At 58.7% G+C, this 26,496-nt stretch overlaps 3 protein-coding genes across 4 annotated transcripts in view; 1 reads left to right on the forward strand and 2 right to left on the reverse strand.

Annotated features, from left to right (window-relative positions):
- Positions 1-1,096: 1,096 nt before the first annotated feature.
- Positions 1,097-26,496, reverse strand: part of UBXN11 (UBX domain protein 11) — a 283,062-nt gene continuing 257,662 nt past the window's right edge. Inside the window, exons 1-13 of one of the 2 annotated variants that reach the window (XM_051807195.1) lie at positions 11,062-11,140; positions 10,090-10,181; positions 9,759-9,859; positions 8,963-9,017; positions 7,860-7,936; positions 7,274-7,388; positions 5,781-5,998; positions 5,399-5,476; positions 4,412-4,532; positions 3,204-3,307; positions 2,899-2,972; positions 2,038-2,184; positions 1,097-1,313 (exon numbers count right to left, since the gene is read on the reverse strand). In XM_051807195.1, the coding sequence (XP_051663155.1) occupies positions 1,097-1,313; positions 2,038-2,184; positions 2,899-2,972; positions 3,204-3,307; positions 4,412-4,532; positions 5,399-5,476; positions 5,781-5,998; positions 7,274-7,388; positions 7,860-7,936; positions 8,963-9,017; positions 9,759-9,859; positions 10,090-10,096 (1,314 nt within the window). In that variant the 5' untranslated portion in view covers positions 10,097-10,181; positions 11,062-11,140. Of the gene's footprint in view, positions 1,314-2,037; positions 2,185-2,898; positions 2,973-3,203; positions 3,308-4,411; positions 4,533-5,398; positions 5,477-5,780; positions 5,999-7,273; positions 7,389-7,859; positions 7,937-8,962; positions 9,018-9,758; positions 9,860-10,089; positions 10,182-11,061; positions 11,141-26,496 lie in introns of those variants that run through there. The other variant, XM_051807196.1, reaches the window with a different exon arrangement.
- DHDDS (dehydrodolichyl diphosphate synthase subunit) overlaps positions 12,775-26,496 on the forward strand; it is a 49,044-nt gene continuing 35,322 nt past the window's right edge. Inside the window, exon 1 of the mRNA XM_051807218.1 lies at positions 12,775-12,784. The gene's annotated coding sequence lies outside the window, so the exon portion shown is untranslated. The remainder of the gene's footprint in view (positions 12,785-26,496) is intronic.
- On the reverse strand, positions 15,934-23,651 carry CRYBG2 (crystallin beta-gamma domain containing 2). The gene is made up of 19 exons (XM_051807067.1): positions 21,669-23,651; positions 21,112-21,159; positions 20,910-21,028; positions 20,475-20,631; positions 20,260-20,399; positions 20,054-20,180; positions 19,714-19,749; positions 19,509-19,636; positions 19,205-19,331; positions 18,781-18,923; positions 18,573-18,699; positions 18,422-18,454; positions 18,192-18,304; positions 17,897-18,026; positions 17,567-17,706; positions 17,351-17,474; positions 16,684-16,842; positions 16,144-16,303; positions 15,934-16,022 (listed from the first exon to the last, which is right to left on the reverse strand). The coding sequence occupies exons 1-19, from the start codon at positions 23,649-23,651 to the stop codon at positions 15,934-15,936; spliced, it is 4,083 nt and encodes a 1,360-aa protein (XP_051663027.1).

Consider the following 26,496-nt stretch of genomic DNA (forward strand, 5'->3'; position numbering starts at 1 on the left):
TACTACAGGTGGAAAAAGGAGGAAGCGGAGTGAGGGCTGTGTGGGTTGAGTCACTGGTCACGGGAAGCTGGTGGAAGCAGCTGGTTTGCTTCCTGCATTTGAGCTGTGCAGGGTCCAGGTCCAGCACAGGGGTCTGGGAAGAGCTCCGGGCACTCTGAGCTTCCGCAGTAACTGTGCCTTTGGAATCTAAAAGGAAGTGGAAGCTGCAACAGGAATAAAGGGTTTCATTGGGAGCCTTTAATGAGGGCTGGGTCTGCTGAGAGGGAACCTGCCAGAAGGCGCTGCCTCAAATGAGTGGGAGTGTTGTCAGCTGGGAGTCAAGTGGGAGCTTGTCACAGCTGGAATGGGAAGAATGTGCTGGGAAGGGAAAAAGGGCCTGCAAAGTGCAGCCCCAGCCCACGGAGAAGGAGGAAGATGCTTTATTCAGGGCTCCGTGGAGGGATTATGCTCTTCTCCAATGACACGGTGTCCTGTTGCAGCATCCAGCTGGAGCAGGAGGAGGGAGGGAGGGCGGGTAAGTGCAGGCAGGCTGGAGCCTGGGCCCTGCTGGAGCTGGGGGCTGTCCAAGGGAAGGAGTTGTGCACGTACAGGAAGCCCAGTTGCAGGATCTCCCGGCTGAGTCGAGTCTGGCTCAGTCCCAGCATTGCAATGGCTCAAGGCCTTCAGGTTTAGCTTCACCAGGGACTGTAGAACTGAGCCTGTTTGCCCCCCTGGTGTCAGTGCAGTTGAAATCTGTGGGGACCAGCTGTGTGGGGAAAGCAAACTGCCCCAGCTGTGTGTGTGTCCTGCTGCTACAGAGTCCCTGAGCCCAGTACCAGCGTGAAGCTGGCGGGCTCCCCTGGGCAGGGATCAGCCTGTGTAACTCCACACAAATGAGGAACCAGGCCTGGACCCCAGGTGTGAGCTGATGGAAGCGTCCCTGGGTTGGGAGCCCACCTGTCTTGGGGAATAGCACCCACTGCGAGGCAGCAGGAGTGGGCCTGGCACCCTCTGCCACAGGGAGAGGCCAAACCACTGCTCCAGGCTTTTCTCCATCCCAGGTAATGGCACAAGGAAACTAAATCTGGAAAGAAAACCTCTTCCCAGCCAGGGAAGGTTATAACAGGTGAGAGGCAGCTCCTTCTTGCAGAGCTTGGGATGAGGAGCTGTTATGGTGTTTGCAGCCCTGTCCCTCTTGCTGGGAGGGGTCTCTTCTCCTCAGCAGCAAGGAGGCATTGGGGATCAGCCCACATTCCTGCAGGCTCCTGGAGTTGTCTGTGTACAGCCTCTGGGGAAAGGTGCTGATGATCTCATACGAGTCGGAGTCTCCACCCCTAGGAAAGAACAGCACAATCTTTCCTACTCACAGGGTCCCCCAAGGTTTTGCTGAGATGCTCTGGCTGATCCAGCTGTGGTTATGCAAGAGCAGAAAAAAGGGCTCCCAGCCCTCTGTAGCCAGCCAGGCACGGAGCAGCTGTTCCAGCTGCACAGCTGCAGGGGGAAGGAGGCTCGTGCATCCCGACAGCACTGAGCTCATCCTGGGCTCAGACCAAGGCCAGGGCCCTGGCCTGCAACAGCAGTGGGAAGAGGGGAGGGCAAAAGGGGCCCTCAGCCATCTGGAACTGTTCCTGAAGGGCTCAGTGAGCCCTCGGGCAGCATTAAAAGGGTTGGGATATTGAGATGGCTGAGCAAAGAGGGTGTTGATCCAGCAGCTTGGCTTCCAGGCTGCACCAGCACCTTGGGAATGGTGGCACTAGTCATGGGAGTGCTGCTGAGCAAAGGCAGTGATGGCCTGGGTCTGATGGCAATTTTGGGAGGGCAGAAGAGGTTTATCTCTGCTGCTGCATGGCAGAGGTGGGTATGAAACACTCTGAGCTATGTGGGACCCCAACAGTGCTGCCAGGAGAGCATCTAGTGAGGGAGCTGAAGGGGCAGAGGGCTGAGCTGTGACCCAGCTCAGGCTGATGTTTGAAGATCCAGGGCCTTCAGCAGCCACCAGGGGCCCTTCCCTGGGGCCCTACAGAGCCAGGCAAGGAGGGGAGGAGGTGCTGTGCACACCTGATGCGGGCGAGGTGCTGGCGCAGGTCCCCGATGGTGTCGGTGAAGAGCATCCTCACGACGTGCGTGTGCTCCCCGCTCTCACACCTGACACGGAGAGTGCAGACTCCAGGGGCAGGAGCTGCAGCCTCTTCAGTCATCTTCACCCTGGTTAGAAAACCCTGTCAGCCAAGGAGTGAGCTCCACTCAGTGGGCAGAACCTCCAGGATGTGCTGGTGAGGTCCAAACAGGGGAGAGGGAACGTTCTGGAGATGAACGAGGCCCCACCTGACTTCAGGCAAACAAACCAACCTGCTGCCCAAACTGCTGCTTTGCTTTCCCTGCCTGAAGGTGCCTTGAAGAGGGTTGTTGACCTTTTTTAACTTTTCCATTTTAAATCAGGGCTGTCTGGTAAGTGCTTCGCCCTACTTCTCTGATTAAAAATAATCTGCTTGGGTTTTTTTTTTCATTAGCTATTTGGGTCTTGGCTTGCCAGAAGACTGAGTGGAAAAGTGCTGTAAGTGAGACCTCCCACTTGGGCATCAGTTTCTTGGAGGGATTCCCCCATTTAAGGTGACTGCAGACAGCTTTTTCAATGGTTTTGAACTCTTAGGCCTTGGCTTGTTGGGAAAACTATTTCAAAGAAATAAGTGACATTTTGAACAACGGAAACTTTTTGTTAGAGATGCAGGTTTGCCATGAGAAATTCAGTGGTCTTTCCAAATGACCAAACTTGGCCTTTTTTTCTAATTGTTTCTAAGGTCTAAAAGGGGAAAGTCCATTTACTTCCTCAACTGAACCCCCTGAAATGGGGGGGTGATGCAGTGATGAAATAGGAGGAGGAGGAGGAGATCCTGACAGGGCAGGGGTTGGGGGCTGTACCTGTACCTCTCCAGGGTAGCCAGCCTGGGTGTCTCCACCAGGGTCTCTTTGCTGCTCTGCACCCCATCAGAGCCCTGAAACCAAACCAGGTGAGTGTCCCCACTGCCCAGAGAGCAGCCAGTGCCAGGACGGCCCAGAGGCAGGTGCCAAAGTGCCACGTGTGCTCTGGTGGAGCCTCTCTAGGAGGAGGAGATCACATGGAGCTGAGAGAGGCCCAGGGAGGGGGTGCTGGTGCTGTGCAGGGTGCTGAGCCCAAGGAATCACTGCTGCCCCTCTCCTGTGGGTGGCTGGGGGTCCTCTTGTACCTGCTGTGCTGCTCCAGTTGAGCCCTGGACACCAACCACTCCTCCTCCATGTTCCAGGGGCTTGGGAAGCTCGTTGGGAAACTGCTCCAAGGAGGCTTTGGGACCTGCCAGAGCAGAGGGGAGATCTGTCCATGTGTGACCTTCTTGACAGACATTTTGGCCCCAGAATAGGCTGATTTGGTGAAAGGAGAGCACGCAGCAGCCGACAGGGAGAGCTCTCACCACCCCCAGCGAGGCTGAGACTCGCTCTCGGGTTCCTCCCTTCAAGTTTGTCCCACTTTCTGGCCCACTAAATGTCTGATTGTCAACATCAACAGTGAGAACTGCACAGCCTGTTCAGCACAGCTGGGATGCACAGTGAGTAGAAACCTGGATAGCTCTGCTGTGAAAACCTGAAACTATCACCATTTTTTACAGTCTTGGAAGTTTCACCTTGTATTTGTTGGTGTCTACTTTATTTTGTTTGGAAAATTATTTTTTTTGTGGTTACTACTTAGATAAAGGTAATATTTAGCAGAGCTTCTGTTTGGGAATAGCCTTGAGATGGATGAGCAAGCAGTTCAGCTGTAGGTAACCAGGCAGTGTTGCTGATGGGAGATGCACATATTGGGTCATTTAGTGATGCACACACAAACCCACTGAGACTGACTGAGTCTGACTTCCCAATCCTGACAGGTATTGCTTAGGCAAACTGAGAGAGTCTAGAAGCAAAATGAGGTATCTGTGGCCTGACCTTATGTCCCATATTCTGTTATGAAAGTCTGAAGAGAAACTGTCCCATATTCAGTACAGTTACGGTTGATGTGGCTTGAAGATATCTGCATTTATGGAATGAGGCTATAGGAGAGCAGAGGTTTTTTTTGCCAGCAAATCCCTCCCTCAGCCTTTGATGGTGGTAAAGGTGAATGTAGAAGGAGCTTGGCCTTTTGGAAGCGTGCAGGGCAGATATGTTTTGGAAACCTGCTGAATTTCTGGTAATTTATTACTCATCACATCTCTTTCTTTAGGAGATTAATGATGAGAGGACACTGTGTGTGCTGCCTGGCTCCCAGCTCCTGAAGCAACACCAGGCCCTGAACCACAAGTGTTGCCTTCCTTGCTGAGACAACCCCCAACACCCCTCCTTCCTGCTGCACTGCCCTGGTAAGGTTTAAAAGTTCTCCCCTTTGAAAATTAGCTGCATTTTTGAGGCAGGCTTAAGATTTTACCTGGGATCTCGGTGGTTTCCTGCACTTGGTTTGATTCTGAATGACCAACTGTTTGGCCATGGCCAGGAAAACTCCCTGGAAGGTCCCTCTCCTCAAATACCACGTCCCTTCTGTCAGTGACCTGTTGAATTAAGTCCAACTGCCATAAGCAAATCTGACTGTTGCACAAGCTTCTCTTGCTGCATCAGAGCACAATAAACCACAGCAATGACACCCAACAATCATAAACCCCAAACAAAACCAACGATGCACAGGTTAAAAGGAACCTCAGCCCCAAGAGCTTTGCACAATCCTCCTTCCATGTGACTTTCTAACTTCCACAGCTCCCAGCTCACTCCAGCTGGACTGACCTTGTCTTGCCCCTGCAGCTGTGCCCTGGTTTCTTCGTGGCAGTGGGTAGGTCCAGCCTCTGGCTGTTCCTTCTTACGTTTCAGATGCACTCAAAGCCCTAGATTCGAGTCCTCTGAGGCTTTCTGCCTGCAAATGTGGCCTTGGCTCTCTGCCATTTCTAAGAAATCAAAAAGCAGGGCCCAAAAGAACCTCAGGTGGCCAAAACCATTTAAGGTGTGCAAAATAAACTCTGATGACATCCTCTTTGAGAGACACTTGTTCAATCTGGCTTTAAAAGCTTTTCCAGGGGAACCATTTGAGAACTTTCTTTTTTTCCCTTGGGGTGACACAGCTCTTCAGATGCTGCACGTGCTACTTCTCTTACAGAGCCTGCTGTGCTCTTAGAAGCCTTGTTCCAAGCCAAGATTCACTGAGGCAGAGAAACCCTTCAGTGCTGACGCAGAAACACTCACTCACTTCCTCTAACGGCTGTAGCAGGTGTGCTCCCCACTACCCTTTCCCTCAGACACATCTGCACAGCATCACAAACCTCAAACTCAATCCAGCAGAGTGATGAAAGAAACCTGAACAGTTTTCTTGGGAAGCAAGAGAGCAGTTTCTCCCCAAAAAAGCTGGTGAAAAGGGTTTGGCACTTGCCTGCAAAGGGACGCCATCGGGGTAGCGCTGCTGCAGCTCTGAAGGGAAATACCCATCCATGATGTCCTGCAGGCATTGCTGAAACAACAGGAGAGCTCATGGTCACACCACAGACTTTCTGTTTAGCTCAGGACTGATCTTTCTGCTGGGCTGCTCCTATTTGTGGTGTTATGGCTGTGCAGAGAAGTCAAGAGGCACAGAATCTCACCTCTAAAAATTACTGCACAGAGACATACAAGCCTTTCAAGGCACTGTGGGAACGTGAGGTGAGGAGCTGGGCTCCTTTTTAGGACTGAGATGAGCTCAGAAGCCTTATTGCCTTTCCTGGGGCTTAGTGAAGGATGGCAGGATGGCTCTAATTCCCTTCCAGACCTTTCCATACCTGTGTGGATGGGTCCTGGTAGGGCCGGAAGGCTCCGTTGCACATGACGATCCCATTTTGGTACAGGGTGAGAGGGATGGGTTCTGGCTGCTTCAGCCGAGCCCCCTGGAGTGTGTGCTTGATTTGAGGACTGCCTTCTCCAGCCAGCAGGTTCAAATATTTAACGTTCTCCAAGATCAAATCAAAATCAATCTGGTATTTGGAAACAACTGCTTCACCTGTGGCAGAGGGATCGGAGTTACAGGGGGAAAGGGGTGGCAGCAGAGCAGTTTTATCTGTATGAATCTGAGGTGTGTTTTGAGCCCTGACATTTTCACATGTTTGCAGAGTGTGGTGCAACACTTGTGCTGTGGTGCAGCGCTGCCAGGTCCACCCGGGTGTGGGCTAAACCACAAGGGCAGGGCAGAGGGTGCAAACTCACAGGGCTCCATGCTCAACCCCTTGCCCTGTTTGTCGCTTCAGAAGTGTTGTGTTGTCCCTGCACGGTGCACGGGGAGGAATTTCACTAGTTGGATTAGCTAGATTGGATCAATGGATCAGGGCAGAGGTGCTGAAGAGGTGTCAGTGTAAACACAGGCAGCTGCCTGCATCAGCAGGTCGGGCAGGGACGCTGTGAGGACATTTGTCTGGGTGCTTGAAGGTGGCAGGGTGAAGCAGTGAAAAGGTTGTGATGGGGCAGAGGAATGAAATCAGAAGAGGAAATGAAAGAAAAGATGTAGATTGAGCTAAAGCCCTTTGTATTGTTGTTCTGCTTTTTTATGATTTGCTAAAGGAGGATGGGGAAATGCCCTTAAAAAGGGTCAGTGAGCTGATATCAAAACTATTTCTACTGATTTCCATCTGTCCGTCCCCTCCTGTATCTCAGGGTGGGGAGGTCTAGTTAGCTAATATTTGCCTGGTGGTTAGGAGGCAGCATTGCCTCTACAGCCCAAGTATTCTTCCTTTTTTTTTTTCCTCTGTTACCACTTCCTAAGAAGCCATTGCCAAACATGCTTGGACCCCACACAGCAGAGTCAGGTCTCAATTAAACCACTCACGTGGTAGTTGGGAGGAAAGGCAAACAATACTCCCTGGTGGAGCCAGACAATGTGGGTATGTTACTACAACTGCTGTGTACACAAAGCACCTGATTCCGCTTTCCACCCACTTTACGTCAATATTATTAAAGCAGTGAAGCTTCAAACAGTGCAGGGTATGTGAATTCTGCAGGAAACAGCTGCTGTGAGGTCCTCTCAAAGGGCTGAGCCATCAGGTTCTCTCCTGAAGAGCTTACAAAATATAGATGTATAAAATTAAACCTCCTGCCTGGCTTAGCTCCTGCTAGGTCACTCCATGTCCCTGTCCCTGGGAGGGATTGATGTGAAGATCTCGGCACGGGATCACAAATTCTGAAGGCCCAGATCCTGGGTCTTTGGTGCTTACCTGCTCCACCTTCTCTAAGCAGGCAGTGGGAGCTGGGATAGCTGCTTCAGCCAGGGGTGCTGGTGTTTTACCTGGCTTCCAGAGGCTCCTTGGGAGCAGCTCCCCTTCATCCCTGAGAGATTCTGTGTCTTCCAGCTGATCCTGTGTCTCCCCAACCCAAATCAGGCCGTAGTCACTCAGAAACCGCTGAGAGGGGAAAGTACAAGAGCAGAGCTTCAGAAAACCAGAAGTGGTAGCCTGAGTGTGGTCAGTTGTGACTGTGAGAAGCAGAAAGGGAGGCAAAAGAGGTTTGTCTTGGGGGCTCCTTGGCCCAGACAGACAGACTCACTGGCAGGGCAGTAGTAGCAGCTCCACTAGTAATAGGCAAAAGGGAGGAGGAAAGCATTTGCAGTGACAGTGTAATCTCTCAAGACTGTAGGAGCCACAAGGAATATTTCCACAGTCCTGGAAATCAAAATGACGAGGTTTGCAGGAGGCACAGATGTCTGTGTGTGTTTAAAAAGCCTCCTCCTGCCCTGTTGCTGACATCCAACCTGCTCTCTCTTTCCAGACTGAGGTGAAGAATTGTGATGACCAAAGTGGCAGCTTGGAAAAGGCCAAGCAGCCTGGGACTGCAGGGCAAGTGAGGGCTGAGGGCAAGTGAGGCTGGTGTCTCACCTCCATCTCGCAGACCTGGGTCTGCAGCTGAAGGCACCTCCCTTCCAGCTCTTCCAGGGTGGATGAGTCAGGAGCACCTGAAAAAGAAGAGCTGATGTTTCTGTGCACAGACTTAAAGAAGAGCTGTAGATAAAACCTGTGACACAGCACAGACCCCCAGCAGCACCCTGCCTGCACTGTGAGTGACCTCAAGCGTGACACAGGAGCTGAACATGAGCTCTGAGTGCTGGACTCTGACAGTTCAGCCTGCAGTGGTTTGACAAGGATGCTGACAGACCAGGAGATAGCTGTGAACGACACTGGCCAAGTTTTACGGTGCAGGAAGCTGATGTGAGTGGAGCTGTTGGCAATTATGCAATGAAAACTGCTTGGCTTCCTCAGCCCATTAGAAAAAATGAGCAGGTGTCCACTAAAGCTGGGTCCAGAAATCTTGGCTGAGTGGCAGAACAACGCGGGGTGAGGCACAAACCACACATGATTGTGGTTTGACAGGCACAGTCGTGTTTTTTCACTCAGGAAATGGAGAATTTACCACAGCTTTGCATTAACAATGTAGTTCAGCCATTGCAGAAAACGTGTGTGGGCTCAGCTGGAGAGCTGCTGGATTCTGAGGAATTGAATAGGGGAAAAGACCTTTGGTGACTCACTTAAAGCTGGGTTCAATTTAGAGTTAGGCTGCCTTGCAGGACAAGTGAGCCTGGACCTGTTGGAGACTCCAAGCAGATTTTTGGTTTCTCTCAGCTGTAGCTGTTTTCCTGCCTGTTTGAACTCTGCAGTGTTTACTGATTTTTTGTTTTTGTTTTTGTTTTTTTTTCTCCTGGCCATCCTCGGGTGTCTGGGTGGTTGGTTTACACTCATGGAAACTTAGTAACCCACAGAAAATAGGCCAGGAAATGATGATTTGCGCTGCACCAGAAAAAGCCGAGTAACAGATGTGAGTTAAAGTGCAGATCTGCTTTAGGAAATGGCACCAGCGTGGCTGGTACCTCTCACCAAAGAGGCCCCTGGGCTTGGGAGCCAAGGACAGCTCAGGGAGAAGCTCTGTTGCAGCACCAGGAGCTCTGTTGCCCTCCCAGAGGTGCCAGAGGTCGATCAAGTCTTACCTTCCCCTTCTTGAAGAGTCTTTATCTTCTCCTCGAGTTCAGCAATCCTCCTGTCCTGCAGGGACAGAACAAATAATGACCTCACTTAGTTCCTGGGCCTCAGGGCCTCAAGGCACAGTTGGCACAACTAGTCCTGGGTGAGTCTGGTGCAGGTACTCCCACCCCACTCAGAGACAGGCAAAACAAGGGTCAGAAGGGCTGAATCACCTCACAAACACCTTATTTAGGCTCAAGTGAGGGGTGGGATAAATACAGAACTCCAGGAATTGGTGACCTATCTCTCAGTCCTCCATCTGCACGAGAGCTGTGGGCACACACAGGCTCCTGTGCTTCCTGCTGAGGGGCTGATCTGGAGACTAAAGCAGCATCTCTGCAGCCACTTCTTCAAAAATGAAACAAAACAGGGTATTAATTCCAAGCTTTTAAAGGGTATTTATTAAAGGGTATCTATTCCATTCAGTAATGCAGAGAGGTCTGCTCTGGGATGACTCTGCTGTGGGAGCAGCTGCTGTTTCAGAAAACAAAAGGAAGGGGGGAAAATAAAAGGTCTGAAGCCAAAGAGCTGCTGATATATTAGTGCCAGGGTGCTGGGAGTCACTGCTATAATCCCCTCTCCCACCCCAAGGCCTGATCCAATTGCTCTGTTGCTTTGCAAAGGCTCCTTTGGGTAATTAACAGAGCAAGCCACAGATTAACTTCTTTTAGCCCAAACAAGGTCTGAGCAGGTGGAACTGCTGTGGCTTCAACCATCAAAGCAGGGCACAGAGCAGGCTCAGCCAGGGGGGCTGATTTTTACCTTCAGCTGGATTTCTTGTGCCTGTTTCTCTATTTTTTGTTCCAACAGAGAGATTTTTTGCATCGTGGAGGGCGTGAGCTCCGTGTCGGTGTGAGCTGCACCTGGAGGCACAAATACCTGTTACCTCTCTGAAATGGGGGGCACACGGGGGGCCCCACACCAGAATTCCTGCTCTGCCACAGCAGGGAGGACGAGGATATTTTTGGGGGGTAAGGGGGTGGCTGTGTCACCAACAGCACGTTGTGTAGGCGAGAGGGGGACCACAGAAATTAGGTCTGGCCTGGGGTGTCACTGAGAAACTCAGAACCCCCTAATAATTGAGGGACTTTACCCTCCATGTTCCTTTTCAGTGTTGTCCCCTGGAGCAGGAGGGGAGGCTGCCTTGCACTGGATTCCTGGTCCTAGGAGACAGCCTGGCATCTTCTGAGAAGGGGCACGGAGAGCATGGAAGGAAGAAAAACAGGTCAGTGCTTGGATACAACTTCTCCAAAAGCAGGGAAAGAAATATCAGGCTTGTGCTGAAGGGAAAGCAGGTGGCCTGGGCATTCAGTCCCACGAGTATTCCCAAATTCCTGAGCGTGTGTGGGCACTTGATATGAGACAGGAAGATGGGAAGGTACAATCAGAAACAGCAAACTTTACTGGGAGTGAAACGTGAGGGTTTGCTCTGAAACCTGGTGGGGAGGATGTGACCTAAAGTGGAACTGGAAAAATAGGTGACGTCTTGTTGTGCTCTAGGGCTGGTTGAGGATGTGGAAGCCTGTTGATTCTTATCTGATTTTGGACAGTTGTAGGAGAGAGAGAGCAGAGAGAGAGCTACAGTCACTGCCAAATGTGTAGGGTGGTAAGAACTGCCTCGCCTGTGAAGGCAATGAACTTGGACAGCTCTGCCCTTTCAGTAAAAATAAGAGGGGATAATACATAAAAATAAAGCACAGGCTCATTAACTTTGGGGGGGTTTGCTCGATGGGTGAATTTTTAAAAATATAATTGAAAAAACCGTCTAAAAAAGCCTAAACTGTACATTTTTCTCATCACCCCAGCCCGTACACCGGGGCAGGGTGGGCTGTTTGAGGGATCGTGGGCGAAAAGAGGCTCAGAATAACGGGGGTCACCAGGTACCTCCTGGGGGAGGTGACTTTGGGAGGGGGGGTGAACTTGGGGGGGCCCGAGGGGGGGTGGCAGCGCCGGGGGCACACGGGGTGTGCTGGGGCGGAGCTCCGTGTGTTAGGGGGACCCTCGGGGGGGATCCCCGAACCTCGGCGGGGGTTCCCCGCCCTCCCCCGGCCCCCCAGGCACTCACCCGCCCGCCGCCATCTTGTTTACAGGTGGTTGCCGTGGCGACGGGGACCCCGCTGCGATTGGCTCGCGCTGGTCACGTGGTGGGCGATGCATCCCCGGGGACCACAAATCCCAGCATGCACCGCGCGGCGCCCCCGGAATGGGACTGGGAATGGGACCGGGATGAGGTGGGGAGCGGGTCCTGCTTCCCTCCCTTACCTCCCTCTGCACATCCTCTGTTTCAGCTCACAGACGTCGGCCCGTCCTGAGGCACCTCCTGCTGTGCAGCTCCTCCTGATTCCCTCGCCTGCTGCTTTGGTCTCACTCTTCTCACCTGGGCGCTTTTTGTTTTGCCTCACTGATGCCCTGAACTCCCTCCAGAGCTTGCTGCCATCCCCGGAGCCTACCCTGTGTGTCCCCCACCCCACCTGCTGCCACTGAGCCAGATGAAGCCTAGCCAGTTTTACCCCCTTTTATGGGGTGCTCATAGAATCACAGGACTGGTTTTGGAAGGGACCTCAAAGCCCACCTTGTTCCACCCCCTTGCCATGGGCAAGGACACCTTCCACCAGACCAGGCTGCTCCGAGCCCTGTCCAAGCTGGCCTTGAACACTTCCAGGGATGTTGGCTGTGCACAGAGAGACTCTCAGTTTGAAACTTCAACAAAGTGCAAAAACGAGCTAAATTTGTTGAAGCTTTGCTGCGGAGCAGCCCTCAGCTCTGGGCGGAAGCCGACAGTGAGCTCTTCGTGAAGCGCTTCGCCAGCACAAACCCAGACAGCAGGTGTATGTGCTTGGCACATTTCAGTAACTTTATTCATTTCAAACCACCTTAAAATAACCAGATCCCTTTTTTGTCTCCTGGTGCTGCAGTCAAGTCGCTGAGAGAGCCCAGAGATCTGCTGTGAGGAGGTGGATAATTGGAGGGCCGAGGGAAGCATTTCCCTGATCCCTTACCTGCATCAGACTACCCTGGGTGTGCCACTGAAATTCAGAGGGACACCTTGGCCTCAGCTTCACATTGGGGGAAGGAGGTTTGTGACATGGTTCAAACACTGGCTGTGACTTGCAAACCCTCCCAGTGATCCAGGGAGGGTTTTAGCCACTCTTCAGTCCTTTGTGGGTGTGAGGACAGAGAGCCCCCAGGCAGATGCAGAGCTCAGCCTGAGGGGTTTCATGCTGGGGGTGGTATTTGGGGATGTGGCAGAGCCAGGGGCTGCAGACAGTGGCCAGGACACCCCTCGGAGCTGGCTGTGTGGCTGTGCCAGGGAAGAGGGAGCAGGAGCTGCTCTCGTGGCAGGGGATGTGGGTGAAAAGCTCCAGGGACTCGAGGCCAAAAGGGTGGAGATCCCCCACGCCGTGTCTGGCACCTTCTTCCTCCCGGCACCGTCAACAGACGCCACTTCCCCAAATTGAGTTGAGCAGCCTTTTGGAGAAGGGGGTTGTGATTGGTGAGACGGAGCCAGGGCTGTGCTTAAAGCCTCGGGGCAGAGGAGGAAGTGTCAGGCACACGGAGAGAGCCCCGCGAGCCCCGACCATGCGGCCCCTGCAGCGCCTCCGCCCGCTCCTCCTGCTCGCCCTGTTCGCCCTCTGCATGGTAAGGCCGGGGCTCTGGTAGCCCAGCCAGCTCTGTCCCGTGGGTGGGGGGCAGCCCTGGGTTCAACCAGTGAGGTAATTTCTGCTTTCAGCTGGGAACATCAGCGTTTAATTTTCTATCTGACTCTCACCGCCGTGATGGACCGGGAGCTTTGCGCTGTGGTCTGGAAGGTCTAAAATACTTCCATATGTTGATTTTTTTATTTTTTTTTTAAAGCATTTCTTTAACTTGAGAGTATCATCCACATCCAAAACCTTCACCCTGAGCTCTCCAGCCTCTCCTTTGCGTGCTGGCCCCGTGCCTGGTGTGGGGATGCTAAATGTGGCTCGCTGGAGGTGCCGGGCACGGCCGTGGGGGTCCTGGGTGGGCACACGTCTGTGGTTTCCTCTTGCCTCTCCCTAGTGGAGGTTGTTTTCCTTCCCACTGGGAGGCTCTGAGTGCCATGCTGGTGGATGTCAGGGCTCTCCTGGGTGGGGAGTGTTGCGTGGGAGGGAAGGTCATGATGCTTGTGGGGGGTACAATGCTGTTTGGAGCAGCTTTTGGGATTATTTTTTTTTGCCCCTACAATGTGTTGGTAACGGGGGCAGATCTGTCTGTGCTTATTTCACTCATGAACTTCCATGCAGCTGCGACCTGCTGTTGGCTCCACAGGGTGCATTTACATTTCGGGATTCCCCCTCTGTGGCTGGGTGAACCAGCCAAAAACCCTCAGGGGTGTTGGGGCCCCATCCCTGACCCTTTCCCAGCTCTGGAGGGACCCTGAGGAGGGCTGTGAGGCAGCGTGGGGACTGTGTGTTTCACAGTGGGAAACAGCATCCCTTTTCCAGCAGCAGGGCAGTGTTAGAGACGGAAGGAAAGCGCCCTGAAATCACCATCCCAGCTGTGTTGTATTTCACACACCCACTGCAACCTCCCTGCTTGCAACAGCCCGGGGGTCCCTCTTCCCCCTCCCCCTCTCCTCCAGCACGGGTGTTTCCCAGCTCTGCTCCCACACCCCAACCTCTTCCGCTCAGGGCACGTGTCCTGCCACCTTCTTGCCACTTCCTCGCAGCAGAAAGAGGGGCAGAGGCCACTCCCTGGCTCCTGCTTCTCCTCCTAATTTTTCAAAACCCCCCTCTAGAGCCAGGACAACGATTCGAGGGAGAGCTCACTTCCTACCCTGTGCTGGGAAAACCCAAAAGCCAAGAGTCTGAGTGTGAAGGAGAACCTGCCGTGGGACAGGAGGACATTTGTCCTGCCTGGCACGGGGCAGTGTGGGCTCTGGGGTGCCCCAGACTCCTTTTGCCCCAAGGGCAGTCGAGTGAGGCTTTCAACCCCTCGCTGCTGTTTGGAAGGGATGTCTGACACTTGTTTTCTTTCCCAGTCCCTCTGCCAGGCGCAGGGTGAGAAGCAGCCTGCAAAAGATCCTGTGCCCGCCAACGTAACGACAACCTCCAGCCTGAGCCCCCCTTGCGGGAGCCCCCCGCTCCTCTCCCTCGTCCTGGGGGTGGCCGCAGCCTTCCTCCTGCATCTGCGCTGACCGGGAGGGGGTCACCGTGCACCTCCCCGGATCCCCCAAGAGGACGCCCAAGAAGACCCCCCCAAGGATGGCATCCCCCGCACCGGCAGCACCGCGGCATCGCTCCCATCCATCCCTGCCGCTCTCCGCTCCCCTCGTCCCGGAGTGAGACCCCCCGGGCCGGGAGCGGAGCAATAAACGTGCTGGTGTCAAGACCTCCGCCTTGGGGCGGGTGGGTACCGGGGTGAGGGGGCTTGGTGGGTGGGGGGCGCAACACCGGCGCCTTACCGGGGGGGCTTCAACCCGCGGTTGCCAGGCCTGAGCCGAGATGCGGAGCCGAGGGAGCACGGCCAGGACCCCCCGAGGGTCCCCCTGAGGGTCCCCCCGGAGCTTTCCCGGGGCCGCCCGAGGGTCCCCCCGGGACCGACCCCGGAGCGGGCGCGGCGCGGGCACAGCGCCCCCTGCCGGCCGGGCGGAGCATCCCCCCCGGCGCGTCCTGGCCAATCCCAGGGCAGGGCTCGCGCTCCCCACCAATCCGGGGCTGCCAGGCTCCCGCTGTCAGCCAATCGCGGCCCGGTGGGGGGTATATAATAGTGGGCAAGGGAAGTTTTCCCTTCCTGTCGGTCGCGGTTGGGGAGGAGATGCCGCATGTCGGGGGCCCCGCAGTATAACGGGCTTTCGCTTCCTTCAGCGTTCGCTCCACTGGGCCGACCTGAACCTGCGGGTTGCTGGTCGTGTGGGTGCCTGTCCTCCTGCCCAAACGGATCTCGGGGCAACTAGGGGCGCGTTTCAGCGTAAAAGATGGATGCTTGATGGTGGCTGTCGCTGAAAGCCGCAGCAGCCACCAGCCCTGGGGTGACTTCTGATGTGCAGACCCTGGGGCCTGTCTGTCACCGCGGGACAGCCCGGGGTGATAAATGATCGCTGTCCCCGTGCAGTGACCCCCCAAACTGGGGAGCCCAAGCTGGGCTCGACCTGCTCAGCTGGCCCATGCCAGCAGCCGTGTCCTCTCCCCAGCCACGAGGGCAGAGGTGCTTGTTCTGTGGATTTGTCCCTCTGGCTCTGAGTCACATCCCCGGGGAGCTCCTGCTCTCACCCAGGTGGACAAGACCTCTGTCCCAGGGACATGGAAGATGAGCCATAATCCAGCCCTGCATCACAGACAGCAAACGCTGCTGGCTCTGAGCTCACCCTGGGGTATGGACACCCCCAAGCCCACAGGCTGGGTTTCTCCCTGAGTCGGAGCTCTTGGGGTACCACAGCCTCCAGTGCTCCCAGGGCACAGCTTGGCCAGCGTTTCCCATCTCAAAACCCGTGGCCACGGAGCTGCCCACGGGCACTAGAGGGCACTGGGATCCCATCCTGGGAGCAGGATTAGGCCCGGGGCTGGGGTGGGGCAAGGTGCTGGGATGGGGAGGCAGCTGCCAGGCTGTGGACAGTGCAAGGACAAGGAGAAAGACACCAACCACCCAGGCAGAGCTGGCCCAGATGAGAAGGGCCGTATCTTACACACGTACATAAATACAGTTCGGGGGGGGTGTTGGTGGGGAGGGGGCTCTGCCACTCTCCAGAGGGTCCCACACTGGTCATGTCCATGGAGTCCTTCATGAACCACACACAGGGCTCCCCGGGAGGGAGACAGGGTGGTTCCCCCCCATGATGGAGGGTTGGTGGGCGTCCTTCACACCAGCAGCCGGGGCAGAGGGGTGTTTGGGGTGCGGCGTGCACAGGGTCTGAGGCCTCCTGCCCTGCTGTGGGTGTCCCTGTCCTGTCCTGTGGCACTTCTGCAGGCCCAGCCCCTCATAGCACCTCTATGTCCCAGATCTGCGTGGGTCTCTCCTCGGCCATGTCCCAGACAATGGCGTGGTCCCGGTCGTAGGTTCGGCCGCCTGCAGAGCGAGGGGGAGGTTTCAGGGGGGCAAACCACATTCCTCATGGTGGTGAAGGGATGGGTGCCCCATTTTGGGCATCCCTGTGAAAGACCCCCCTGTGCCAGCGCCAAGGCCTCACCCTTTACGTCGAGGACCATGTCCTCGAACATCTGGCTGTGGATCCGTCCCTGAGAATCCACGCTCCAGGTCTGACGTGGCATCCGGGTCTCGGACCACAGCACAGCCTTTGCACCCTTCCCAGCTGGCCCGATGACCTGCAGGCTCATGTTGGGGGCCACCTAAAAAGGGTGGTGGTGGCCAGGTCAGCCCATTCCCTCCATCACCTCCACCAGCAAAAAGGAGCAGAGCCCAGAGGGGTGTCCCTGCAAATGCTGCTGGTTCTGGGGTGGGATGTGGGATGAGCAGGAAAACCCCTCAGTGAGAAGTAGGGATGGTGAGGATGACAAAACCTCTGCAGGGAAGGCAGAGACACCTTCATGTCTCCAGAGGAGACTTGGGGAGGAGAATCACCCCATCTTTGGGGGCAAGGTTGAGGTCAGACAATTGGAAAAGCTGCTGTAAACCCTAAAAAGATGGCTGTGGGGTGGGGAGTACCCCAAAGGGAGTCCTGCCAGGGGCTCCCCTGGTCCCCTCCATGGCTCTGGCTGTCACACCTGACCTGGTTTTTGATCAGCCCATCCTCGTAGTACCAGACAGAGCTGCTCTGCTCCCTCGGGCTGGAGACCACCACCCGCCCTGCCTTCATGTCCTCCACGTCGTCAGGGACCGCGAGGTAGAGCTCCAGCTCCCTGCTCCTGATGCGGAAATAGATCCGTCTCTGCAAAGAGAGAAACCTTTCTTTTTGCACCCAAAAAGTCCTGCTGCCTGCACCTCAGGCACCTCACCTGGCCGGGGCCTTGGGAAGGGAGGATCCTGGACTCCGCTGTCCTCCCCCCAGGAGATCCTCGCCCCTCCCCAGGGCGATGGCTGTGACCGTGACCTGTCCCTCGTAGCTGGTGCAGGCACGGCTCACCACCCCGACATGCCATGGATTTTACAAGGCAGTTGCCCACAGGGAGTGTTTCACCACCAAGGCAGCCACTCCCAGGGAGGGGGACAAGCATCTGAGGTGACAGCGCCAGGCTGGTGGCACCTTTCACGTGTCAGAGCTGTCAGCTCCGTGCCGCTGCTCTCCAGGCTCCCCCAGCCCGCCTGGAGCAGACTGGCAGCTCTTTAGCTCCATGTGAGCCGCCTGCCCTGGGGTTTTGGGGTTCACCTGCCCTGGGATTTTGGGGTTCACCTTGCCATGTGCCAGCGCCCTGTCCCCTCCCAAAGGTGACGCTCACCTGGCGGATGGGGTAGAGGGACCCCACGTGCTGCAGCCCACTGTAGGTCAGCCAGTTGGTGATCTCAGTGCAGTCCAGCAGCCACTGCCGCCCTCGGAAGTCACCGTGCTCGCACAGCACCCAGCTGTGGGGACAGGATGGGACAGGACAGGTCACCCCGGGGGGGCAGGGGACACCCACTGGGTGCTGGGGGAGCGGGGCCGGGGGCTCACTTACATCCCGCCTTTGACGCGCACGGACAGCACGTGGTTGTTGAAACCCTCCGCCTGGAGACTCCGCACTTCGGAGTTCAGCTCGATCTCCTTCCCCTCGAAACACTCCAGCCCGTGCAGGAAGATGGAGGGCTCCGAGAAAAACTGTGGGATGGTGGGGAGAGTCGGGGTGGGAAGGGGGAAGGTGGGAACAGTGAGCACCCCATGGGGGCAGGAGGGCTCCAGGGATGGAGAGCCAGGACAGGGGATGCCTGTGGGAGGGGAAAAAGGTCCTGGGGGGTTTATGCTGTGGGGAAGGGAAAGGAGAAGGGAAAAGGGAAGGGCTGTTACTCACCAGTGGAACCTTCCTCAAGGAGCGGATGGTGGTGGAGCAGAGGCAGCCCATGGCACTGAGCGTGGGGTACTCACCCTCAGACAGCACGTGCTGCTCCCCCGCGAAGTCCTGCCCGTCAAACAGGATCCAGCTGGCAGGGAAGAGTGTGCCCAGGCTGACATGGCCATTGTGGTGGGCATCCATCCCTCCTGTGACCCCCCCAGCACTCCCATCCCGCCCACCCTCTGGGGAAGCGGCTGGGGTGATGTCCCTGTTCCCATCCCAGTGGCAGCAGCGAGGCCCTGGGACACCCCACCTGCCCCCACGGACTCTGCAGGAGCGTGGGATGAAGGCGTCGGGCAGGGCTCCCTGGTCCTCCTCGAAGGCAACATGATCCCCCGAGAAGTCAGGCTCCGAGAAGAGCAGGATCTGGGAAGGGGGAGCAGGGGGGCTTGTTGAGGGGGTGCAAAGCATCGCCACCACCCCACAGGGGGCCACATCCCCTAAGGGGGGGGCACATCCCTCTCCCCATCCGCCGCTCCTGACCTTGGAGACGAAATGCAGGTTGTGTTCCCTGACCTGGAAGCAGACAGAGCGGGGCTGGTGGGTGTCCAGCCTGGGCCCCCACACCAGCCCTGCGCGTGGCAGCAGCGGGGGTGCCGTGGGGGCCGGGGGCGTCCCACTCCAGTGCTCCCACCTGCAGGATGGGCTGTGCCGAGGCGATGCGGCAGTCGCTGGCACCCCAGTCCTCGCAGTTGCGGTACACCCCCTTCTCCAGGATGTACTGCTCGCCAGAGTAGTTGGTGCCCCCGTAGGCCACCCACCTGCCGGGAAAAGGTGAGTGCTGGCTCGTCCCCACCCTGCCCTGTCCCCTCAGCCCCTCTGTGCCCCGTCCCTGCACTCACACGCCGCTCAGCACGTGGATGGACTGGGTGACGGTGCCGTAGCCGGCCAGCTGCGTGTCGGGGAGCGCCTCGCTCAGCTCCACACTCGGGCCCTCCTCGAAGTCCATGGCCTCAAAGAGGACCAGTGCCGGGTCAGAGAAGTCCTGCAGGGAGAAGAAGCCCCCCCCAAGCCCCTCAGTCTGTCAGGGGAAGGGGCTGTGGGCCAGGCACACACACAGCCAGGGTCCTGCCTGGCCTCAGGGACCCCGGGGAGGGTGGGAGCAGCTCCCAAACCTCTGAGTTTGTGGGATCTCAGGCCATGCCCAGCAGCCTGATGCAGGTAAGAAAGGCTCCCTTTTGGGAAATGAGGGTGGGATGGGGGTGCCCGGCTCTCCTTGCCCACACTGGGTCCATTCCCAAGTGATGCCACCATCCCTGCCCTCACCGTCCGTATCAGCCGAAGGGACACCAACTCCTTGCTGTAGCCACCCCACTGCCTCCAGTCCTGGTATTCCCCTTCCTCCAGCAGGTACTGGTGTCCACGGAAGCCTTCCTTCTCGTAGCCAACCCAGCTGTGGCACAGGCAGACACAAGCAGAGAGGTTTCCAGAGGATTTCCAGCTCTCCCAAGTGACTCACAGCCATCCCACAGCCCTGGGCAGCTCCTCCAAGCCCTTTTCTGGGGGTGGCCATCACCTTCCCAGCCTGCTCCAGCCAGGCTGCCAGCCCTGCCCACCCCGTGCCACTCACCAGCCACCCAGGACACGCAGGGAGCCCACGGTGGGCAGCCCTGGCTCGGGAAGGCGCTTCAGGTCGTAGATGTCTCGGCTGATGGTGAAGCTGCGGCCCTGGAACCCCGCAGACTCATAGATCAGCACCTGGGGACACAGTGGTGTGAGAATGGTCCCATGGATGTCCCAGCCCTCAGCTCCCCAGGCACTGGCCCAGCACTCACCTGTGGCTCTCCGGGTCTCTCCACAACAGGGCAGCCCTGGAAGGAGAAGGAGCCCCAGTGAGGCTGCAGTGGCAGGAGGGGACATTGCAGGGACATGTGCTTGCCCCCATTAAAACCTGAGCTGGTTTTTTGGGTCATTTTCATTCAAGAAGCTCTTTTGGAACTTTCCTTCACCCCTAACCCTCAGGAGCTCTTTCCAGAGCCACACTTGGCACATTTTCCTCACCGAGCTCTCACTGATGTGAACCGGGAATTGCCAGGACATGCTCTCACCTGTCATGCCCAGGGCTGGATACATCCCTGGCACCCAAAGAACCACGGGCCAGCAACCAACACTCACCAGCCTGATGGGGTGCATGGAGCAGATGGATGGATCCTTTGCTCCCCAAGCCTTTAAATTGGGGTACCCACCCGGCTCCAGAACGTAGGGGTCATCGTCGAAGAACGGCTTGGAGTAAACCAGCCACCTGGGGAAGAGGGGGAAGGCATCACACCCGCTCACCCAGCACCCACCCGGCACCCACCCAGCCCCACAGAGCCACTCACAGCCCCGAGTGGACGATGATGGAGGCAGCAGCAAGCGCCTGCCCCCGCGTGCGGGTGTCCTCGGCCGAGTCGGTGAACTTCAGCCGGGCGCCTTCGCCGTTCTCCTCCGCGAACAGGCTGATCTCGGGGGTGCGGTAATCCTGGGGGCAGAGGGGTGTTAGGGGGGCCCAGCACCCCTTGCTCGGAGGCTCCCGGGGGGAGGTCCCTGCACTCACCCTCACCACCCTCTTGAAGGAGCCGATGCGGAAGGGGCGGCTGCCCCGGGGCTGCCCGTTCTCCCCGTAGGCCGTCCAGGGGTTGTCGATCTCCACGTCCCCCTCGGCCAACACGCACTTGCGCCCGTGGAACCGCGGCTTCTCGTACATCACCCACCTGGGAGCGGGGTGGGAGCGGAGAGGGGGGGAAACCCTGCTTTACCCACAGCCCTGTGGCCACCGGGAGGGAGCCTCGAGGCAGAGTGTGGGTGGGGACGTCCTGCCACCGCCACGGAGCTGGATCGCAGCCGCGGTAATTAGCACCGGCAGGACGGTCACTCCTGAACCCCAGGCTGGGACCTGGCCGGCATCCCCGGCACAGGGAGCGCACAAATCTCATCCCAGCCCTCCCTCTGTGTCCTCTCAGTGTGTCCTCGCCCTGCTGCTGTCCCCTACCCGCCTCGGATGACACGGATGGAGATGGTGTGCGAGAGCTCCCAGGACGTGGCGTCGGGGATGTCGCCCCAGATCTCCCGTTTCTGTCCCGCAAAGCCAGCGTCGGAGTAGAGGATGATCTGGGAAGGGGTGACACAGAGGAGAAGTGCCATGCCATGCCCCGTTCAGCCAGCCCAGCCCGGCCCCACCGCCCTCCCTGTACCTTGCCAGGTCTTGTGTTGATCTTCTCGAAGCCCTCCTTGTCCTCCTGCTGTGAAGATCCGAGGGGAAAGGCATGTGAGGAGCGTGGAGGGACATGGGCTGCACCAGCCATCTCCCTGCAGCCCGAGGAAGATGGAGCCGCAGCCTCGCGTCTGGCGTCTGCCAAACCCTCCCACCGCCCCGAGCAGCCACACCTCGAGCATTCCTGCACTGCTGGGGATCAGCCTCCTGCCTGCCCTGGACCCTCCTGTCACCCTCCCGGGACCCTCCCAGCAGCCATGGTGGCACCCTCCCATCGCTTGACCTCATAGCCTCCTGTTATCCATGATGGTATCCTCCCTTCACCCATCTGGTAATCCTCCCATCACCCATCCCGGAATCCTCCCACCACCCTTCCCATCACCCATCCCCAGCACTCAGTACCCATGGCCTCTCTGATGGGAAGCCATATGTTGGGAGCAGGGAAGGATGATCCAGGGTTCAGCCCCCGTGACCTTCCCCATGTGCCCAGGAGGGCAGAGCATCCCCCCCGGGCACTGTGCTGTGGGATTCTCTCACCAGGACATCGTCGGGACACAGGGCCATGGTGCTCTCTGGCTCTTCAGTGACAGGAGGGATGGAACCAGAACTCAGGGCTTCCAGCATGGCCATCTCAGGGCTGGAGTGGCCACCAGGGCCCAGCCCATTGTGGTCCCCAAGTGCGGACGAGCCCGTGGCCCCGTCCCTGTCAGGCAGCTCGAGCAGGGCAGTGCTGGGGGACATGAAGCGGCTGTAGAGCACACTGTTGTCCAGGCGTGAGTAGGGCTTGCCCTCATCAGCTCCAGCTGCCCGGTGCTCCAAAAAGTGGGAGAGCAGCGCCATGCCCTTGAGGACATTCCCTCGGAAGAGCACGCTCTGCTCAGCCGAGCCCCCAGACATCAGTTTGGCTTTTTCATCTGCTCCCACCCCTCCCAGCATCCCCAGGAAGGAGCCCCCCTCCACCCAGCCATCGCCAGCCACCCTGTCCCTGGGCAGCCCATGGAGGGTCCTGGCCGGTGCCCGCTCCTCAGGGGTCAGGTAGGGGTTCTCAATCTCCTCCTCTTCCTTGGGGGTCTCCTCCGGCCGCCCCGCCGGGCCCCGCGCCAGCAGCTCCCGCAGGGCCTGGGGCAGGGACACGGGGGCTCGGGGGTCCACACGGTCCTCGTGGATGGGGGGCAGAGCTGCACAGCGGCCCAGCGCCGACGGCCGGGGCTGCCGGGGGGCCTTGGGGGACTTCCTCATCTCCGAGGGCTCCATGTTGCGGAGCGTGTCCACGAAGATCTCCATGTCCACCAGCAGCTCGGGGTCCTCCTCGGTCGTGTCCGGGGGGCTCTCAGCTGGGGGATCAGGGGCTGGGGGTGGCTCTGGGGTGTTCTCAGGCTCTTGGGCTGTGCTCTGGGGGCCTCGCATCGTGTCATCCCCATCCAGCTCAGTCTCAGCCTTTGTTGGTGCTGTTGTTTGGGATGAAGGCTCTGGACCATCGCTCACCTCCGAGGAGGGGCTTTTAGGGTCGCAGTCAGCTCCCGGGGGGCTCTCTGTCCTCGGTGGCGTGGCTGGAATGGTGCCATCCACGTCTGCCACGCTTCCCTCTCTTGCACCAGCCGGATCAGCCTGGCCACCGGCGTCAGCCGAGGGACACTGCGGGGAGCTGGTTATACTGGTTTGTGGGTCCCCAGGCCTGTCGCCGTCTCCCGGGGTTGCGTTCACCGGCGTGGCTTCGGCTTGCGGCGAGTCTTTCTCCCCAGGGCATACCTCAGCCGGCAGCCCGGTGGCCTCTGCGGTGCCCGGCGAGCTCTCGCCGCCCTCTGCAGCCCCAGCGGAGCCACTGCCGTCCTGCCCGGGGCTCTCCCGCTGTGGCGGGGCCGTCGTGGCACCGGCAGCGTCGTGTGTCCCATTTAGGGCTTCCCGTGGCTCAGCCCCCGCTGTGTCCCTGCCCGTCCGCAGCACCGTGACCTGCCTGGCCCTGGGCAGGGCGGGGACGCAGCCGGGCTTGGCCGCGAACGGGACACCGGGACCGTCCCCGGGCCCCCCCGCGGGTCCCCCCGTGGGGCGGGTGGGCAGGAGGGTGCCGTGCACGTAGCTCTCCCTGTGCACGGGCACCTCGCGGGGGGACCCCGCCGCAGAGGGGGCGATATCACCGCCAGCCCCCGCCTTCCCCCTCTCGTCCTGCCGCCGGGGCTTCTGCGCCGGGGAATACACTTGGGAGAAGATGGGGCCGTGCGCGGTGAAGTCCTTGAGGAGGCTGGCAGAGGACGAGTGTTCCCGGTGGGTCACGGTGGCGGGGCTGGACCCCGTCTTCTCCACGATCTCCCTCTCCCAGGCCTGCAGCAGGAGGGACACGCGGGAGGGACTCCCCTCCCGGCCCCGGGAGCTCCCGGTGCTCTCCAGCCGCCGCGACACCAGCGAGACCTTCTGGAAGCGGGACCTGCCCTCGGGCCCCGGAGCACCGGCCGCCTGCTTCATGCTCAGCTCCGCGCTGGAGACGAAGCCCCTGCTCTTGGTGTGCCCGAACGGTGGATCCATGCGGGGGGGCTGCAGAGGGAATGCCGTGGCCCTGTAACACCCCGCACCGCCGGGCTCAGCCCCCGCGGCTGCCACGCCGGGGCTGGTGGAGCTGCAGGGACAGAAGGAGACCCTGGGAGAGCTGAGCAGAACCACCCCGCGGGGACCAGCCCTGGACCCCAAACCGGACCCTCGAACCCCATAGACCTCCCTCTGATCCTTTAGGACACTTTGGGGGGGGCGGGGTCCCATGAGCACATTTGGGGCATCTTGGGGTGCTCAGGTCACCCATCCTGGCATGTGCAGGGCACCGTGTGTCCCTCTGCCTGCTGTGTCCAGGAGGGATGGTGGGAGCTCTGCTCTGTGTCACGGTGGGCTCTGGCAGAGCCCAGCACGGCGCAGGTGAGTGTGCAGGATGCGGCCGGGCCGGGCCATGCCCCGAGCTGTGCCGTGCCCCAAGCTGAGGGATGAGTCAGGAGGGCAGCAGGGCTGCGCCGAGTCAGCAAATGCAGCAAACAAACAAGCCCAAAAAACAACAGGGAAGCCGCTCCGTGGGGCAAAGGGCCTGGCTGGGATGGAGAGCAGGGATGGGGCAGCCGCAGGATTCTCAGGCAGAGGTGGAAACCTGAGCAGCATCATCCCTTGGCCTTTCCCTGTGGCTGTGTGGCCAAGGTGAGATGGCTCCACCAGCAGCCCCATCGGCACGAGGAAACGAGCTGGGATGGCCACCCAGCCCTCACCCACTGATCCAGGCTGGTCCCCGGCACCCAGCTCCATGCCCTGGTGTGGGTGCTGCAGGGTGGGCATTGATGTGGTCCCTGGGGTGCAGGACAGGGACACCTGTGCCACCTCAGCTCAGGAGGATGCTGGTGGAGGCTTCGCTGTGGCTGCGTCCCTGACCCAGAAGGGTTTTATTGCTGGGTTTGGGAGTGGGAAGCAGCTGACACAGCAGGTGCTGGGGAGGGAGCTGGAAGTGCATCCACATCCCAGCATCTCCCAATTAGGAGCTGTTTGGTGTCACCACCCAGCTACAGGGACAGTGGCAGGGATGAGGCTTTGGGGTCGGCCCAAGGACAGGCTGCAATTGAGGTCCCCATCTGGGAATGGGGGCACCTCCCTGCACAGCTCCAGGGCAGGTTTCTGTGGGGGACACCTCTGGAGAGGGCCTTATCCTGCACCAGCTGGATGGGATCCATCCAATGGTGGCAGGTTGGGCTTTCCCAGTCCCTAAGGGGATTGGGGCTGGGAGCAGGCAGGGAAGTGCCGGGTGCAGGCAGCTGCCTGCCCCTTCTGCCAGCCCGCCACGCGCCCTCCAAATCCTGCTCTCCCCGGCCTGGCAGGTCTTTCCAGTACAGATAGGAAGAGTTTGTGTCATTTTTCCGGAAGGTGATGAGACCTTGTCTGGGACAGCCAGCACCGCTCCAGGCTGGGACCAGCCTGGGTGGGGCCATGTATCTGTGTGGGCAAAGCCACAGCTGGATCCCCAGGACCACAGCTGGATCTCCAGGGTCATGGCATTCACCAGTGGAAGAGGGATTGGGTGCACTGGCAGTGGAGAGGAACATCTGCCATGCCCGTGGCCCCAGGATGGCACCGGGACAGCGACACCGTCTCTGTGCAGCACCAGAGTGCTGGGGGAAGGCAGGAGCTGCTGACTCAGCATCCTGCCTCTCACCTGGAGCTGGATTTCCAAAGATTTCCAGGTCTGTCTTTCCCAAGAACTCCAGGTCTGTCATTCCCATCCCAGCCCTGCACCTGGTGCCACCCTGGGCCACTCGATGTCCCACGGGCCCTGGGAAAGGAGGTCACCCAGAGCCCTGCTCTGCCCCAGCACCCCATTTTCTGCTAAAATAATTCTTACTGCAGTAATGGGTCAAGGTCACAGAGACAGGAGGACAGGAGGGCAGAAGGACACGAGGACAAGACCCTGTGGTTTCCCAGCTGCTCCTGCTGGCCATCCCTGCCCGCCCAGACATGCCACGCTGGATCCAGTGGTGTTGCCACACTGGGGCACCTGGCACGGCTAATTAATCCCCCCTGGCCAAGCCAAGCCAACCTGCTGAGCTCGTTTGCTGCCTCCTGTCATCCCAAAGGGTCTCCCAGCACCCGTCCCAGGTCTCCCAGCACCCAAGTCAAAGGCACGAGGTGCCGTTTAATATTCAGAAGAGACGGGGGGGGGGGGGGGCTGAGGGCGGCAGCTGCTGCTGCCTTTGAGCCGGTGACCGTGGATTAAGCCGAGCCTCCGGCCACGTTGGGCTGAGCCCTGTCACCGCGGGCTGAGAGCGGACCTGCCGCCTTCAGGAGAATCAGGGATACGGGTTGGGTGGCTGCTGCACGGGCTGAGGTTCACGGGGAGGGCAGGGAACCACCGTCTCCCCTCACTGCCCCTGCCTCCCCCAGCTGAGCCGTGTCACGGGCAGCCGTGTGCCACATGGAGGAGGGGGACAGAGGTGGCAGGGGAGCCCCGCTGTCCCCTCAGCCCAGGTCGTGAGGTCACCAGAGGCGGAGGAGCCCCAGCTCACCCCGTTGCCTCCTGGAACGCACTTTGGTGGCAGGAGCGGGATTACAACCCCGGCAGCCCCCCAGATTCAGGGACTAAAGGTGAGAGGAGCCGAGCTGGGCTCAGCCCCCTCCTCCCGGCCCCATCCCTCCTCCCTGGCCAGTGCTGATCCCGGCAGGGGAGGAGGGACCCATCCCAGCGCCTGCCAAACCGGGGCACAGGTCCAAGGACCGGAGCAGCCCTTGCGGTTGGCAGCGGGACGGGAGAACCGGTGCCCTCCTCTCCGAGGAGCGCGGAACCCCCCTCCCTGCCAGCACCCATGCAGATGGGGCCAGCCCAGGCAGCGCCTTTGCCCGGGGGCCCCCC

Source organism: Manacus candei, unplaced genomic scaffold, assembly GCF_025592945.1.
Source record: "Manacus candei isolate 608988 ecotype Guabito, Panama unplaced genomic scaffold, ASM2559294v1 h1tg000070l, whole genome shotgun sequence".
NCBI classification, from domain to species: Eukaryota; Metazoa; Chordata; class Aves; order Passeriformes; family Pipridae; genus Manacus; species Manacus candei.